General features: G+C 38.0%; 1 protein-coding gene across 1 annotated transcript; it reads left to right on the forward strand.

Moving 5' to 3' along the window:
- Positions 1-898: 898 nt before the first annotated feature.
- On the forward strand, positions 899-6327 carry LOC127415735 (galectin-5). The gene is made up of 5 exons (XM_051654600.1): positions 899-1048; positions 2175-2586; positions 4516-4604; positions 4901-5072; positions 5300-6327. Exons 2-5 carry the CDS (start codon positions 2194-2196, stop codon positions 5456-5458), a joined length of 813 nt encoding a protein of 270 aa, XP_051510560.1. The 5' UTR covers positions 899-1048; positions 2175-2193; the 3' UTR covers positions 5459-6327.
- Positions 6328-16211: the final 9884 nt, after the last annotated feature.

A 16211-nucleotide genomic window follows, 5' to 3' on the forward strand; every position in this document is an offset into this window, starting at 1 on the left:
CCCCATAATTTAAATCACTTAAAAAACATACTAAATGATGTTTTATTGAAAATGTAAAAATGCAGAAAGTTTTTTGTGAGGGTTAGGTTTAGGGGTAGTGTTAGGGTTAGGGGATAGAATCTATAGTTTGTACAGTATAAAAATCATTATGTTTATGGAGAGACCTCATAATGATAGCTGCACCAACATGAGTGTGTGTGTGTGTGTGTGTGTGTGTGTGTGAGTGTGTGTGTGTGTGTGTGTGTGTGTGTGTGTTTGTGTACTTGTATGTGTGTGAGTGTGTGTGTGTGTGTGTGTGTGATGGTATAATTTACAAAATTGCTGGTTACTGTGGCAACCGTGTAATATTGATGACTGTGTTTGTGAATGCTGTTTCATGTAAAAATTAATCTAATAATCCACACTGCTGTTCTATGAGCCGTTCACTCAGCTCGGGCTATAGCAGATATACTGTTTTACCATAAAAAACAGTCAAATTACTTTTCATTCACATGTCAGATATTTGATATTAGATATTTGAAAGAAATCTGTCTGGTGTTTTCATTCTACTTGTATATGTACATCTGTATGATTGGATGTGTAATCAAGTGTTATTAAATAGTTTGTGAAATCTCAGCTGATGTCCTCATAACTGTGACACAAGAATTGTTCAATCACATGTTGATGTGTCATCTTGCACATTTGTGTGGTTGGCGGATTGTTAAATTAATCTACACTTATCTTGTTTATTTGCAAATATTTTTACAAACATAAGCACTATTGTGTCCAAGATGTTTTTTCTTATATACAGTATATAATGTAAATATATATTTCTATTCAGAAGGGCATTGGACTAATAGAAGTTTAAGGTCTCATTATCTTATGTTTTCTTTTTTTAACACTTGTGTTTAATGCAGATCGTCGTAATAGTGCTGTGGATGAATGTGTTGTTTGTTCATTGGGTGGATGAGTGAGTGAGTGAGTGAGTGAGTTTCTCAAGAGGAGGAGATGATATAAATGAGACATCTTTCAGTCTTTTGTGTCTCCATCCACTCCACGCTCTCAACAGGTACAGTGATCTGAAACTCTGTTTTTTTCTGATGGTTTGGCAGTGACATTGAACTTCTGCATTTATTGTTGTAATCACCAGTACATCTTTATTTGATTAAATGGTTCATGCTTTGATGGTAGATTCAGGGGAGAGTTATTCCGTAATAGGAATCATTAGATTTTGCTTTCACTGAAAGTTGGATTTATAGCAGATATTTAGTAAAGATCTGATATCACAGGATAATAACATCAGATTTGTACGTTCTCATTTGCTGCTAGTGTTTCAGACTATATATATTATAATACTGATGTTTGATGCTGATGTCTTAAATCTTGCTTGGTAACACTTTACAATAAGTTTCTATTTGTTTATATTAGTAAGTGCATGAGGTATCATGAACAAACAATGAACAATATATATTTTTTACATCATTGATTGATCTTGGCCAATGATGATTTATAAAAATACAATTGTTCATTATTAGTTCATGTTAGCTAATAATGCATGAACTAATGATATACAACTTTTAAATTAAAAAAATGTATCAGTATATGCTGAAATTAACATTAACCAGGATAAATAAGTGCTAAAAGTTTTTTTCATTGTTAGTTCATGTTATTGTAAAGTTTTACCTCTTGCTTTCAGTAGCTTTATGACTAGATCACTGTATTTAGAAATAAAGTTTTGAAATGATATGTTTTTAAATACAACTAAAGCATCTTTATGGCTCAATTAGTTTTGTACGATTATACTTTCTGCAGTCCAGTCACTTGATACAAGAGTATAATATATTTCTGTCACTGTCATTTTTGAGTCGTTTTGAAATATATTTTCTTGTAGTAAGTGATACTTCAGTATACATGTCAAACTAATCAATTTAAATGTGTTCATGTATTCCTGTGTACGTGAATCAGCTATAAGTTTTGCAGGGCCAGACGGAATCTGCTGACTTTTGTTTGCATTTTCTACGCTGACGTTTATGGAAAATCTGCGGCATTCTGCAGAAGGGATTTAAATAAAAATCAATTTTGATGTACCTGAGGGTACAACACTCTTATTGGTAGCCTTGTTTTTTTTTTTGTGTTGGGTTAGGCATGTCCAGTTTTTCATTTGACTTCTGATATTTTGCTGTTTTCTCTCTCAGTTCACAGTTGATAGGCGTCATGAGTTGCCCATCATCTGGTCAGCAGTGTAACGGTCTTTACCCTCAGACCCCCCAGCAGACCTCTGGTACTGTGTGGCCAATTCAACCCTGCCAACCGTACTGGCCATGCCAACCTAACCAACCCACCTGGCCCGTGAGCCAACCCAGTACAGCGGTACCAACGACCTGGCCTGTCCAGCCCACCCAACCTGGATGGCCCAATACACCATCCACTCCAACAAGTCAACCCAGTCCAACTGTACAACCAAGCTGGCCTGCTCAGCTACCCACCCCGCCCGGATACCTACCGTCTCCAGTACCCCCGACCTGGCATGGTAATCCTGGTCAACCTGGCTGCCCCGGTCAAGTCCAGACGGGAGGAACCCAGCAGCCATGGCCTACTGCTCCTGTTGTAAGGCTCCAGTGTTCTGCGGTTCTGATATAGACCCACAGACAGCAGGGAAAAACAATGCGAATTGCAAATAATAAAATGCAACTAACTGTGAGACATGAGACAGGGCTCCGCCCACAAGCGGTGATATCACTTATGAGTGTTTGTGTGTCTGTAGGGATAAGGATGGTAGAATCGCTAAAGGAGACTGACAGTGATGTTGTTTAGGGCCATTTTGCCCTCCTTTCAATACTTTTCTCTCTGTTTTGCCTATTCTGGCTGAAATATTTTTAAAGATTGCTATCATTTAGAAAATGCCGTTTCGGTGCGCAACAGCAAGTCTACAGCACTACACACTTACATTTTAAACAACTCATTAAATATTTGACGATGACATAACTGAGGGAAGCAATTTCTAGTATTGAGCTCTGTCCTCCATCCTTCACATCATCACAGATCAACAGTCGGACTGGCAAAGACTCCTGCAGCACTGTCTTGTCAATCAGCGCTCGTGAATAAATCATGATTTGAGGGCGTGATTCCAGCCCGGAGATCTCTAAACAGGGGAGGCAACTCCAAAAAAAGGTGGTGTTGTTCCAGAAGGGGGCAGGGTTACTCTAGAAGAGGGTTAAGCAAGCTCCAAAAGGGGTGACACTTCCACACACAGTTAGCGTATAGCTGCAGGCAGAGCTCCAAAAAGGGGCGGGAGCTCCAAACCACCAGCAAAGATTTAGAGAGCCCCTAACCCGTTCCCAAGCCCTAACTGTCTGCGGAGGTGTCGCCCCCTTTTGGAGTAACCCCACCCCCTTCTGGAGAAACCACGCCCTATTTTGTAGATTCCGCCCACATTTGGAGATCTCTGGCCTGCAGCTATACCCATTTGAGATTAGGGGCTCTGTATATCTTTCTTGGCGGTTTGAAGCTCCCACCTCTTTTTGGAGCTCGGCCTGCAGCTATATCCTTCTCCGTGATTTGCTCAAACCCTGCGATTATGACTCCTGTGTAAATTTAGGCCGCCTCTGTGCAATTTTTAAAAAATCTGTGTAAACAGGACGAATTTGCCTCTTTAATGCAGCTTATATGAGAGTATAATCCCTCTAAGTGAGCAAATTAACTATGTAAATTGCAGAGGCGTCCCATACGCCAGTGAATCATGTATAGTTCTGATAGCAAAATATATAGACTTTATCGACTTTTAAATGGGAGGAGTAAATGCTTCCCATTTCTTTTGTTGTTAACGTCAAAGGTCGCATGTCAATCAAATTCTACAGAATTTTGGCACAAATTCATCTGGTAGAAGCTGGTAAAATTAGACAGATGTCAACAGGTTGTGTGACACAAAACATCAACAAAACTACACAAGCGAAAAGAAAATACCACAAAAACTACATTAAATACAGATTGACTTGCAGTGAAGAGAAACATGGTCTGTGTTGAACACATTGTGTTTTGTGTGGGAATTATTGGCTTCCTTCAAAATTCAGTTTTGTACTATCAGCAGTTTTGGTACTGTGTTAGTCACCAATTGATGTTCAATATAAAGTCTGTGTCCTGCAGCAAAATCATCTGAGATCCGCTGCACTCGAATACGAAAAATCAGGAGTTCTGGCAAACTTGCTGCATATTTACCACTTGTTATTCTCACATGTAAATTAACATTTGCTGCAAATATCTGCCAGAAGTTTGCAGTTCTTCACCGGTAGTGGTGAACCTCCGGCAAACCTTTGACAAGAGCTTGCAGCAAAGCTCATTTGCATGTTTAAATAATGAGTAGCAAATTTGTGGCAAGTTTGCCAGAACTCTCAATTTTTGTAAAGGACTGGCAAGCATTGTTTATTCTTTAGCTTTATATTTGACAATATTTTGTCAAGTATGTCCAGTTATTTGGCTGTACTAAAAAAAAATTGTTTTATGATGCTCCTAAATGATTAATGTTTTCTCTGCTTTCAGACTGTCCCATTCAACATGAATTTCCCCCGTGGCATCTACGACAAGCTAATGCTAACTATCAAAGGGCAGGTCAAACCTGATGCTAAATTGTAAGTTCTACATTGTACAACAAGATTTTGAGACTACTGAATGTCTGGTTTGCTGGACTTAGCTGGTCTCTTTGCATAGTCAGACTGGTCTGTTGGCTGGTTTTAGAGGGGTTTGGAGCACTTTCAGATTGTCAGGCTAGGAGACCATCATAAACCTCATCTTAAACCATTTTAAAGACCAGCAAACCAGCTTCAGGCTGATTTCCCAATGAATAACTTGATCACAGTTGCCTTGGTCAAATGGTTTTGTAGAGGACTGTTGGTTTGTGTGTCGCTGATGTTTCTTCTTTCTCAAGGTTCACAATCAATTTCATGCGTGGTAACGACATCGCCCTTCACATCAACCCACGATTCAACGAAGCAGGGAAAGCAGTTCTGGTGCGCAATCATAAACTGGGGGAGCGTTGGGGAAAAGAGGAGCGTGACATTCTGGTGCCGTTTCCATTCATGCCCGGACATCACTTTGAGGTAAACGATATGCTGGAGTTCTTACTCCAAAATCCTCTTCCTAAAAAGAATGTTTTCAAATGTTTGCCATTCATTTGTGGAATAATAGAAGTAGGACCGCCCAAAAAGTGATGTCATCATTCAAACATCCGCTAGTGTGGTACTGTACCAGTGTAGTCAAAGATGTTGCTAACTATGAAAGCTCTTCAGTGTGGAATTAATCTCCATGTAATGTGGTTCCTCTTTAGATGAAGATCTTGTGCACCTTCACCGAGTTCAAGGTGGCCGTCAACAACACGCCCATCTTTGACTTTCAGCACCGAATCAAAGAAGTCAACCAGATCAACCGCATCAACATTCTGCACGATGTCACACTCACATCTGTCACTGTGGACACTCTGCCCTGAACCAATCACAACCAGACCAACACAATCAACCAATCACACGATAGGACTCCACAGAACTCAACAGTGGCTTCAGTATCTTCATTCACGTGATGTTGATATTTAAACTGCTGGAATTCTGTCGGAACGCATTGAAGGATCATTGGAACTCTAGAACTCTCCATCCACTGGCGTATGTGCTGCTGTCAAATTAAACATTCCTCGTTGACATTCAACACCCTCCGTTCTCCACTGTCCACTCTTTTTCAGATTTTTAAGATTTGCGCATTTCAATTTCACAACAAGTTTCCATCAAATGGAGTAATCTTTAACAAAATGAAGTTAAACATCCTTACATATTTCAAGCTTTGTTAAGTTTGTTAAAGATTACACATTTCAATTTTTTTATGAAATTGAAAATAGGCATATATATTTTTTTTGAGTGTAATATACAATAAATATCATGATTGTAATATGGAAACCTCTCACAATGTCAAAAGACGTAAGAGATGTTAAATGTTTTCTTTATAATGGACTATTAAACAGCTAAGCATTTAAACTAGAAAAGAACACACGTTACTTTTATATTTAGGGTTTACACTTACACACTTATAATTACAGTCATATGTCTTCTGATATATTTAAATAAATATGTGATGACTAACATACATGCAAGGCAGTACTAAAGTTGTGTGTGAATTATTGCATTGTGCTTTAAGTAAAAAAACATTTAAAACCAAAGTAGATGAACCATTAATGAAGTCTACAGTTAGTATGTTCATTGTACTCACGTTCTTGTTGCTAATGTCATTTTTATGAGCACACTAAGACAAATTACAACTGTATTGTCATGGCAATAAATTAAATCAATAAATTGATTGACTGAATCTTTATATTCTAGTCATATTTCAGTTTATTTCAGTGTGATAAATCCGTCCAACTCCTGATACACAACAGGACAGATACAATCTGAAATTATTACAAACAAATAAAAACAAATGGATAAAATGTCCACAGATGATGGACATAAATGGACACTTTATAGGTGATAAATGTGTCCACATTCAGTCTTTAAAACAGTGGAATGACGACATGCAAATCAGAGACAAACATTTCTGCAATAAATAATAAATAGAAAATTCAAATTGAAAGACATTCAAAATTCACACACTCATTTGTCACAACTGATATTGATTAAAAAAAAAATTAAAACACTAATTACACAAATCACATGCACGCATTTAAAACTGCATAAAATGTGCAACAAGACACTTAAAACTCAATTCAAAATATCCAATTGAGATTGTCTTCGAGTCTCTTCTCCACAGACTGCAGCAGGAGTTGCGAATATTGCTCCAGTAATGCGAGCGTGTTCTTCTCATCTCCCATCATTACAGGTGCATGTGTGACTGAATCCAGCTCCGAACGCACCTGCAGTAACACATCTGACAACACTTGCTGCTGCTCCACACCACCCGCACACACACATGACATCAGCTGTAAATACATGTAAAACACCACAGTATAATCATCATGTACTGTACATCACTGTACCATGGTACTTCTGTGTGACATTTAGAGAAGATGAGCAGAACATGTTCATATTATAACATGATATTCATGAGCTCCTTTCTGACATGTAGTTTCTGTACTCTCCAGAAGCAGAACTTTTAAAGAGGAACTACATTCAGGAAGAGACTTTCCCCTCTTGCATGCGCACCAGCATTGGGAACCTCTGATGTGATGTAATCTAGTGTCGACCGTTTTCTCCTGACGCTGTTAAAACCCATGATTCAACAACAACAGCACCTCCTATCGGAACTAGGATTCTGTTAGGCCTGTGTGTGTGTGTGCAGATTAAAACATGTTGAAAACGCACCATAAACCTAATTATCAACATGATATTTTACAATAAAGTCTTTAATGAAAAAACATAAAACACTGCTGTGAACTACTCACTCATTGACTCGATTTCAGTACAGTTAACTATAGTTATAAACGTTATCATGGGAAAAACTCATCTCTTTATTTTCTGTATCATGCTGCAACTGTCACACTGCAGAGATGTGGTGAAAACACAGTGCTGCTCTCGACTCGCACACACATTACGGGCTGTTTCGTGAGTGTGTAAATCACAGCACTATGCACAACGACCATGTGCTATGTCTTACTAAATTTATCAGAGTGCTAATTCGAAGTGCAATATTCGTGCCAGCACAAGTGCTCATGTGTGGGAGTGTTTGTGTGTCTGTGTGTGTATATTGTTTGTTAATGCCGCAAAGAGCAATTTGCTATGTTCCTGAGATATAGTTCATTACACTAAGACGTTTCAGCAGCACGTCTGTTTTCATCACAAAGTCTAAACTCAGTTCCTGCATTTGCAGTTTGGAGATTCAGTCAGCAGGTGGTGATAAAGTTCATGTCCAAACTCATCAAATTATGCATCAAATTATGTCCCTGACGATCACTGTTGTAGCTGTTTTATGAAACAAAAATGTACGAGATGTGTTAAACTCTCTATAGGTCATGTTTATGTTTAATTATTATTATATTCATATTTACAATTGATTTATGATTTATTTGTATTAAAGTCACTGCAAAAGAAGTTGGAGAGGATAAAATGTTTGGATTTTTACCATTTCGTTATTTTGATTATATTTTAGTTTCATTTGAAGTGTAATTTTAATTTAGAAATATTTTTGGTTAAATTTTTTCGTGTTTCAATAAATGAAATTAATTGTTCAAAATCGACCTTTAGAAGTGAAGTGTGTACCGAATCACTGTTAATACAAGCCATGATTTGTGTCAGTAAATGAAAATGATTAATAATACTTACATTCTTTATAATTTAACGGAGCGTACGTCCAAATCCTGACGAGAACACATTGCATGCGTATAAAAGGAGCGTGACACTGTCATAAAATATGCCTGATATTCCTGAAGGACGCAGTTAACGCACAAAAGAACGTCATTTTCTATTCTTCTGATTCATTGCATACAGTACACATACACTTTTTCTTCTGAATGTGCTGTCTTTCTTTATATCGCTGGTGTTTGAGGGAATGGACTATATTATAGGACTCAGACGCTGCAATAACCGGAGAAGAACCTCAGAATTAAAATACACTTGACCCCGCCCATTAGTGCTTTGCACTCGCAATTTCACCAAACCCACTTGCGCCTAAACTTAGCGCATGCTTGCATGAAAATACCACAAATCATCACATCCATGCCCACTGACTTTGTGCATATGACTATATATCTCTATGTGAATACTCTTTGATTACTTTGTTGGTTTTGTGTTATTTATGTTCAGAGAGATGGAAAATTAGTGTGATTCTCTCAGTAGCAGCAAAAAGTTTGGTTACTGACTGTATGGTGGCTGCTTTGTTCTGTATGTTAAGCAGTTTTGGCGAAATGACTTTATTGCAGAACTTAAATCCCTTACTGAGGTGTGAGTATCTAACGGCAGATTACCCTGTTTGATGAGGTTTGTTCATGATGTAATTGAGGGTGTGTAGTGTACGTTCTCACCGTCCTGTAGAGTTGTGTGACTCTCTGAACACTACAGCACAGATCAGCTGCGGCCCGTCTGCACACCTCCACACTGACTGAACACTCTGATCAAAACACAAACATCAGATCAATCACTTCACACTCCTGAGAACTGAAACATCACATTGGTAAAAAAGTACTTGGGGAAAACAAACAACAAAATGGTTTAAAGAATGTGTTTTCGTTTGTCCAGATCATTGCAGAATGTGATTTATACAAATAGAAATTTAAATTCTCAGAATCAGAATGAGCTTTATTGCCAAGTGTTCTTATGTACACAAGGAACTTTTGTGCACATGTAGACATATGTGCAAGGTAAGGGTATGTACAGTTATTTAATTAAATATGCAAATTTACATATGTACATGAGATATTTATTTACATTATTGCACTATGGGGGAGTCCTGACTCCACTTCTGTATATGTGGTCGTATTGTGCCCTGGAACACCTCTTACCTGTGACCATTACACTTACTGATTTATGTGAATTGAGAAAATATTATAAAGTAAATATTCATAATTGAAATTAACTAATTTATTAAATAACATCTTATTTGCGGACATATACTTGTGCTACATCAGGCACCGGCATCGAAAAACTCATATTGATTGTCCGCTCAAACATATGGAAGTCCATTTCTGCCATATGAAAAAAAAAATGCTTTGGTAATTCATAACTATGAGATACTTTAGTCAAATATGTCTGATAAAAATATCATAATTATTAGTGTTCCAAGTCATAATTATGAGATTGATATAAAATGATGAGATAATAAATCAAAATTAAGAGATTAATTCATAAAGATACTGTCTCATAACTATGACGTTTCTCATATTTTTGACACACTAAGTCATAATTGAGAAAGTCAATTATGAGATATAAAAAAATAAAACATGAGATAGTAAGTGATAATTGAGATAAAAAGTCATAAATATGACATTAGGTCAGTTATGTACACATGCGTGGACATTACGTTTTGGTTTCGCTATAGGCTATGCATCATTAAATTTCATTTAAAACAACTGATCTGCGTGCAGGAGACTAATTTTTCATTAAATGGTTAAACTTTCACAGAGTCATGTGACAAAACAACATGGTGCCAATTTCAGAGTTTGTCTTTGGGAGAAACAGCAACACAACTACATCTGATAAGAAACCAGCTCGAGTTTTCACATTGAAACCTGTTTGAGTCAAAAGATTAGAGTCTCTAGTTTCATCCGATATGCCATTTTAAAAATTGCATCAATTTATCATGAAACCACACGCTGTTAAACACAATGTCCACGTACGTGGCCAATAGGACTAACTTTCCATAAAAATCCTAAATTCACTGTGCATTATTGAGAATCAATGCAAGTATCCAAAAGCTGAAAATGTGTCTTTCAGAGGCTTTATATGGAGTTAGGATGAAAATAAGGTGCATTTCAAACTGTTTTGAGATCAGTGCAGACAGACAGCACACTGGAGGTTAAGTCATTCACTAAATAGGGAGCAAGGGAGCATCCTATAGCTCTCTATGCAGTTAAGTGCATTCACTCCTAAAATCTGATCAAAAGTTCAGTTTCAGGCTGCAGATGATGTTTGGGTCACTCAACATGTTTGACAGACATGTGACAATGATAATCAGTACATAGATTCAGAATTTATAATGTATCATTTTATTTTAACATGATTGACAGTGATTGGATGATGCTGGACGTTACTTTGAATCAGAATTAATTATGATAATTTATGATGTAATGTCTGTAACGTCTCAAAAACATGAATAATCAACACTCCTGGATACATCATAAACTATTTGATTAAACAAATCAAATAAAAAAATAGCTTAAAATTACTTAAAATTTCACAACTTAGTCCCGCTGTCCATATATGAGGACAGCAATTTTTAGGAAAACTATTTTACATATTTTTTTTATTTCTTTTTTTTTTTTTTTGCATGTTTATTAGGGGCTACTAGTTACAAATCAAGAAGGGGAATGGAAAATGCATACAAACACGCTCAGGTCTCAGGAGGTTAATCTATTAATTATGACTTTCCTCATATTTTTGATTTACCTCACAATTAAGACCTTTTATCTCATAGTTCCGACTTTCCCGTAATTATGATGTACTAAGTCATAATTGAGATAAAAATCAATTACGAGATAAAAAAACAAAACAAAAGTGAGATAGTAAGTGATAATTATGAGATAAAAAGTAAATTATGAGATAAGTCATAATTAACATATTCAAATTAGAAATAAGTCCAGCTGTGAGTATGAGAGAGGAAGAGGATGACTGAAGGATGAGAGAAAGAAGAACGGAGAGAAACAGAGAGGAAAAAAGCCAGATGAGTGATGATGAAAAGGCCAGTAGAACAGAGGAAGAGCACCGACGACTCAAACCTTGATCAGCAGCCGCGTCACGTCACCGAGAACGCCTTGACAGCCACTTGAGGGCGTTCACTCTGAAGAGTGTGGCAGAACATCTCATGGGATTGCTGGTCTGTAGAGGCTTTAGGACGAGGAGTGATGACACTTTCCATCGGACCGGAGTCAATGTTTGCTTCAACATGACGAGCTTCAAATTTAAAAGAAGAGTCTTTGTGGAAACTATCAATCTGAGATGTTGTTGTGGATCTGCTCGGTCACTCAGAGAACGGGCTGCTTTTTTTTCACATTTTAGAATAATAGTAAAGTCATCGCAACTATGGAATAATAGAAATGGAAATATGGGAATTATGTTGTGAGAAAACTTTGCCTAGAATTTGCAGAAATGTACACTTGGCATTTTCTAAACCATCATCTTGAGGTATCACCCTGGGATGCTTTTAGTATTGAAGGAGTTCACAAGTTGTCTTGAGTGTCTGTGTAGTGTGTAGTGTGCATATAAGTGTGTGTGTGTGTGTATAAGTGTCTGTGTGTGTATGTGTGTCTATGCAGTGTGTATATGTGTGTGTATGTCTGTGTAGTGTGTATATGTGTGTCTACGTGTGTGTATATGTGTCTGTGTAGTGTGAATCTGTGTGTGTGTGTGTGTGTATATGTGTCTGTGTAGTGTGTATATGTGTGTCTGTGTGTGCATGTGTCTGTGTAGTGTGTATATGTGTGTGTGTGTGTGTGTGTGTGTGTCTGTGTGTGTATGTGTGTCTGTGTAGTGTGTATATGTGTGTGTATATGTGTCTGTATGTGTGTAGTGTGTATATGTGTCTGTGTGTGTGTATGTGTGTCTGTGTAGTGTGTATATGTGTCTGTGTAGTGTGTATGTGTGTGTCTGTGTCTGTATAGTGTGTATGTGTGCGTATGTGTGTCTGTGTAGTGTGTATATGTGTGTATATGTGTGTGTGTGTGTGTCTCTGTGTGTGTATGTGTGTCTGTGTAGTGTGTGTATGTGTGTCTGTGTAGTGTGTATGTGTGTGTGTCTGTGTAGTGTGTATATGTGTGTCTATGTGTGTGTGTATGTGTCTGTGTAGTGTGTCTGTGTGTGTATATGTGTCTGTATGTGTGTGTGTGTGTGTATATGTGTTTGTGTAGTGTGAATCTGTGTGTGTGTGTGTGTGTGTGTGTGTGTGTGTGTGTGTGTGTGTGTGTATGTGTCTGTGTAGTGTGTATATGCGTGTGTGTGTCTCTCTGTGTGTATGTGTGTCTATGTAGTGTGTATATGTGTGTGTGTATGTCTGTGTAGTGTGTATATGTGTGTCTACGTGTGTGTATATGTGTCTGTGTTGTGTAGATGTGTGTCTTTGTGTGTATGTGTCTGTATGTGTGTGTAGTGTGTATATGTGTCTGTGTGTGTATATGTGTCTGTGTGTGTGTGTGTATATGTGTCTGTGTAGTGTGTATATGTGTCTGTATGTGTGTGTATATGTGTCTGTGTGTGTATATGTGTCTGTGTGTGTGTATGTGTGTCTGTGTAGTGTGTATGTGTGTGTCTGTATATGTGTCTGTGTAGTGTGTATATGTGTGTGTTTGTGAGGTGTGTATATGTGTGTGTGTATGTATATGTGCCTGTGTAGTGTGCATATGTGTGTGTGTATGAGTGTCTGTGTAGTGTGTATATGTGTCTGTGTAGTGTGTATATGTGTGTCTGTGTAATGTGTATATGTGTGTCTGTGTAGTGTGTATATGTGTCTGTGTGTGTGTGTGTGTGTGTGTATGTGTGTCTGTGTAGTGTGTATATGTGTGTGTGTCTGTGTAGTGTATATGTGTGTGTGTGTGTGTGTGTCTGTGTAGTGTGTATATGTATATGTGTCTGTGTAGTGTGTATATGTGTGTCTGTGTGAGTGTGTGTGTGTGTGTATATGTGTCTGTGTAGTGTGTATATGTGTATCTGTGTATGTCTGTGTGTGTGAGTGTGTCTGTGTGAGTGTTTGTTGACTCCACTGTCTATCGCAGAAATAGAAACCATTGCAAAAATAGAAAGTTAGCACAAAAACTCACGGTTTACATGGTAAAGATACATTTATCGCTTTTATTGCATCTGGTTAGGACAGGGTGTAATGCGTTTTTTATTTGGCAACTGTGTTTCCTAAAAAGTGCGTCATTAAACTAAATTCACTATCCTTCAGGGCAGCACAACTAATCAAGATAATATCAGAATGGCAATATGATCACAAGTGATTATTTAAAGGCAGTGGTTGCTCTAGCTTGTATGGTGCCCTGGGCGACCCCCCCCCCCCCCATTAATAATAATAATAATTGAGTATTATACAAATAAACCTGACTAGGTCCCACAATAATACATTTACTTATAAAATTTGTTATTTATATTATATAATTTATATTATTTAATTATATAAAATATTCTAGTAAATATTTTAAAATAAAAATATTTCAGTAAAAATGGACGTAGGTAAATAATACTTCATTACCACCATGTAATTTTGTATTTTTTGCATATAAGTGAAAATTATTACAAATCATTCTTTCTTGTGTTCAATTAGTGAAAAACTGCAAAACATGCCTTTTATTTGTTTTACTAGATTTAAACTCTTTCGATTTATGTCAAGCTTCTTTCTACTTCTATTTTCAAACTGCTGATTGTGAATGTGGTTGAAATAATGGCTCCTCTAATAAAAAAATAAATATTTTAAGCCATTTCAGAGCAAAAATGAAGAAAAAAACACCTCACACCTGGTATATTATCAGCAGGTGCGTGGGAAAATCACTGACGTGAATAAACAAACCATTTCAGAGTAAAATGCATAATTATTGAGACATACAGTATATCGAATAAACATCCATTGGCAGAAAAATAGAGACATCATTTTTGCCCGGCTCTAATTTCAGATGTGCTAAGATGAGATTGGAGATGGTCCTTGTGAGGTCAACCTTTCAGTTAGCAGATCAGATCTTCACCCAGGAAACATATTTAATGCCTACGGTGTGAATACTCACTGTCTGTGGGCAGATTGTGTACTGATGCAGATTTCTGGAGTCCCGCTGAAGGTTTGCTGATGGGGCTGGTGACTCTATTCGGGTACAGTTAACTTCTCTGTGTGCTGGACCGCAGGACTGCCTCTCGCTCTGGAGGGATCATCTCTCTATTGTCCTCTGGATGCTTCTCCTCAATCAGCGGTTTGACGGCGGGCATCACTGTCCTGCATTATAGAAGCTCAAGTTAGTGCCTCAATACATCCTGTTATAGGTTCAGATGAGAAAGTAGACATTGCTCTTAATCATGAGCAAATGATGACCTGGAAGTGGACTTCTGGGCATGGAAGTGTGCTGAGATGCTGCCATCAGGTCTGATTTGAGTCCCTGAAAACACATGAAAAACCAGAGGTGTCAAAACTGAGTCCAAAAACATGACAGACGCATTTCAACCCCAGCTGACTGTATTTACCAGCGTCAGTGCTGTCTGACAGCACCTCAAAGTTCTTCCTCAGGAAGTCCTCATGCTGAAAACTCTCAGGATTACAGATCTGCGTCCTGTCTATGTCCAAACCCTCAGCTCGCTCACACGGTTCATCATCTGAGCTGAGTGGCTGTGGGTCATCGGAGCCTAAGTACAAGACAGCTTCATGGATGTTGGTCAGTTACACCTCAGTCTTAGAGTTTTTGACTTTTGAACAATATGAAGTTTTGTGAGCCCTTTAAAAACTCAATACAGTCACGCTGTTGATCTGGACTGGATGCTCCACTACAGTAGCCCATCAAGAGTCCACTGACGGGACTCTGAGCATCTTCTGTCTCCCGTCCCCCCTCAGTAGGACTATGAACCTGGTATGAAGGTCCAGACAGACTGGTTCTGCTGGGACTGTGTTCTGGGTACAACATGACACCATCAGGTTCTGGTGTATTAACCACGCTGAGTGAGGATGAGCGCGACACTTCTTACTGCATTCCTACAATCAGACAGAAAAACAATTCAAAAACATTTCCTGAACTCGAAAAACAGACATTGCCTTACATGACCATAATCATAACTACATTACATGACACCACTTGTCTTCTGTGCCACCAGCTTTTGGAATAATTTAAAGCAAGATAAAAAAAGTTGTGCAATTTTCGTATCACAGCTTCACAATATATTTTAATATTTTATATACACATGAACAAGTCTTAATATGTGTAAGATTGTGTACCTGCAGACTGGAGGTACGTCCTCGTTCTTCTGTTCTGACCTGCTACTTTAGAAAGAGAATCCAGCTGTTGAAGCTCCAGCATGGACTTCACCATGAGCTCCAGAGAGCCGATACGAGACGACCAGCTCCTCTGCGGCCGAGACGCCACTCCACACTGACTAGAGTCCACAGATGAACCCTGAAGAACCCACAGACACAACAATATCAACTAGATGAACAAGAAGGAAGGAAGTCAAGAGAATGTTAGAGGAAACTTTTATGTGTAAATTCAATGAGAATAAACCAACCAAACGTGGCTCAACAAGTGAGATTTAGATCATAAAGGTAGAAGAAGATTTTCAGCAAAAACAACCGAGCAGAAGACAAAAACATTGAGAAGATGAGGACTCTGACCTGAACTGGGTTGCATTCATTTCCTTCATCAGATGCAGCTTTAACAGACGAGAGGACAGAGTTTCAGACATAATTAATCTAAACATGAACATACGGTTTAAATGTCAGTTCTCAACGCCGGTCTCAGACACAGACAGATGATGACGGCTGTCCTGATGACCATCATTATCTTCAGATCTTCTCAAACTTTCATCTTCATCTTCCTCTCGGTCACTCTCAGAGGAGCAGCTCATGACGGATGAACCGTTAGTGTAAAATCA

The sequence above is a fragment of the Myxocyprinus asiaticus genome, chromosome 25, assembly GCF_019703515.2.
Source record: "Myxocyprinus asiaticus isolate MX2 ecotype Aquarium Trade chromosome 25, UBuf_Myxa_2, whole genome shotgun sequence".
Taxonomy (NCBI): Eukaryota; Metazoa; Chordata; class Actinopteri; order Cypriniformes; family Catostomidae; genus Myxocyprinus; species Myxocyprinus asiaticus.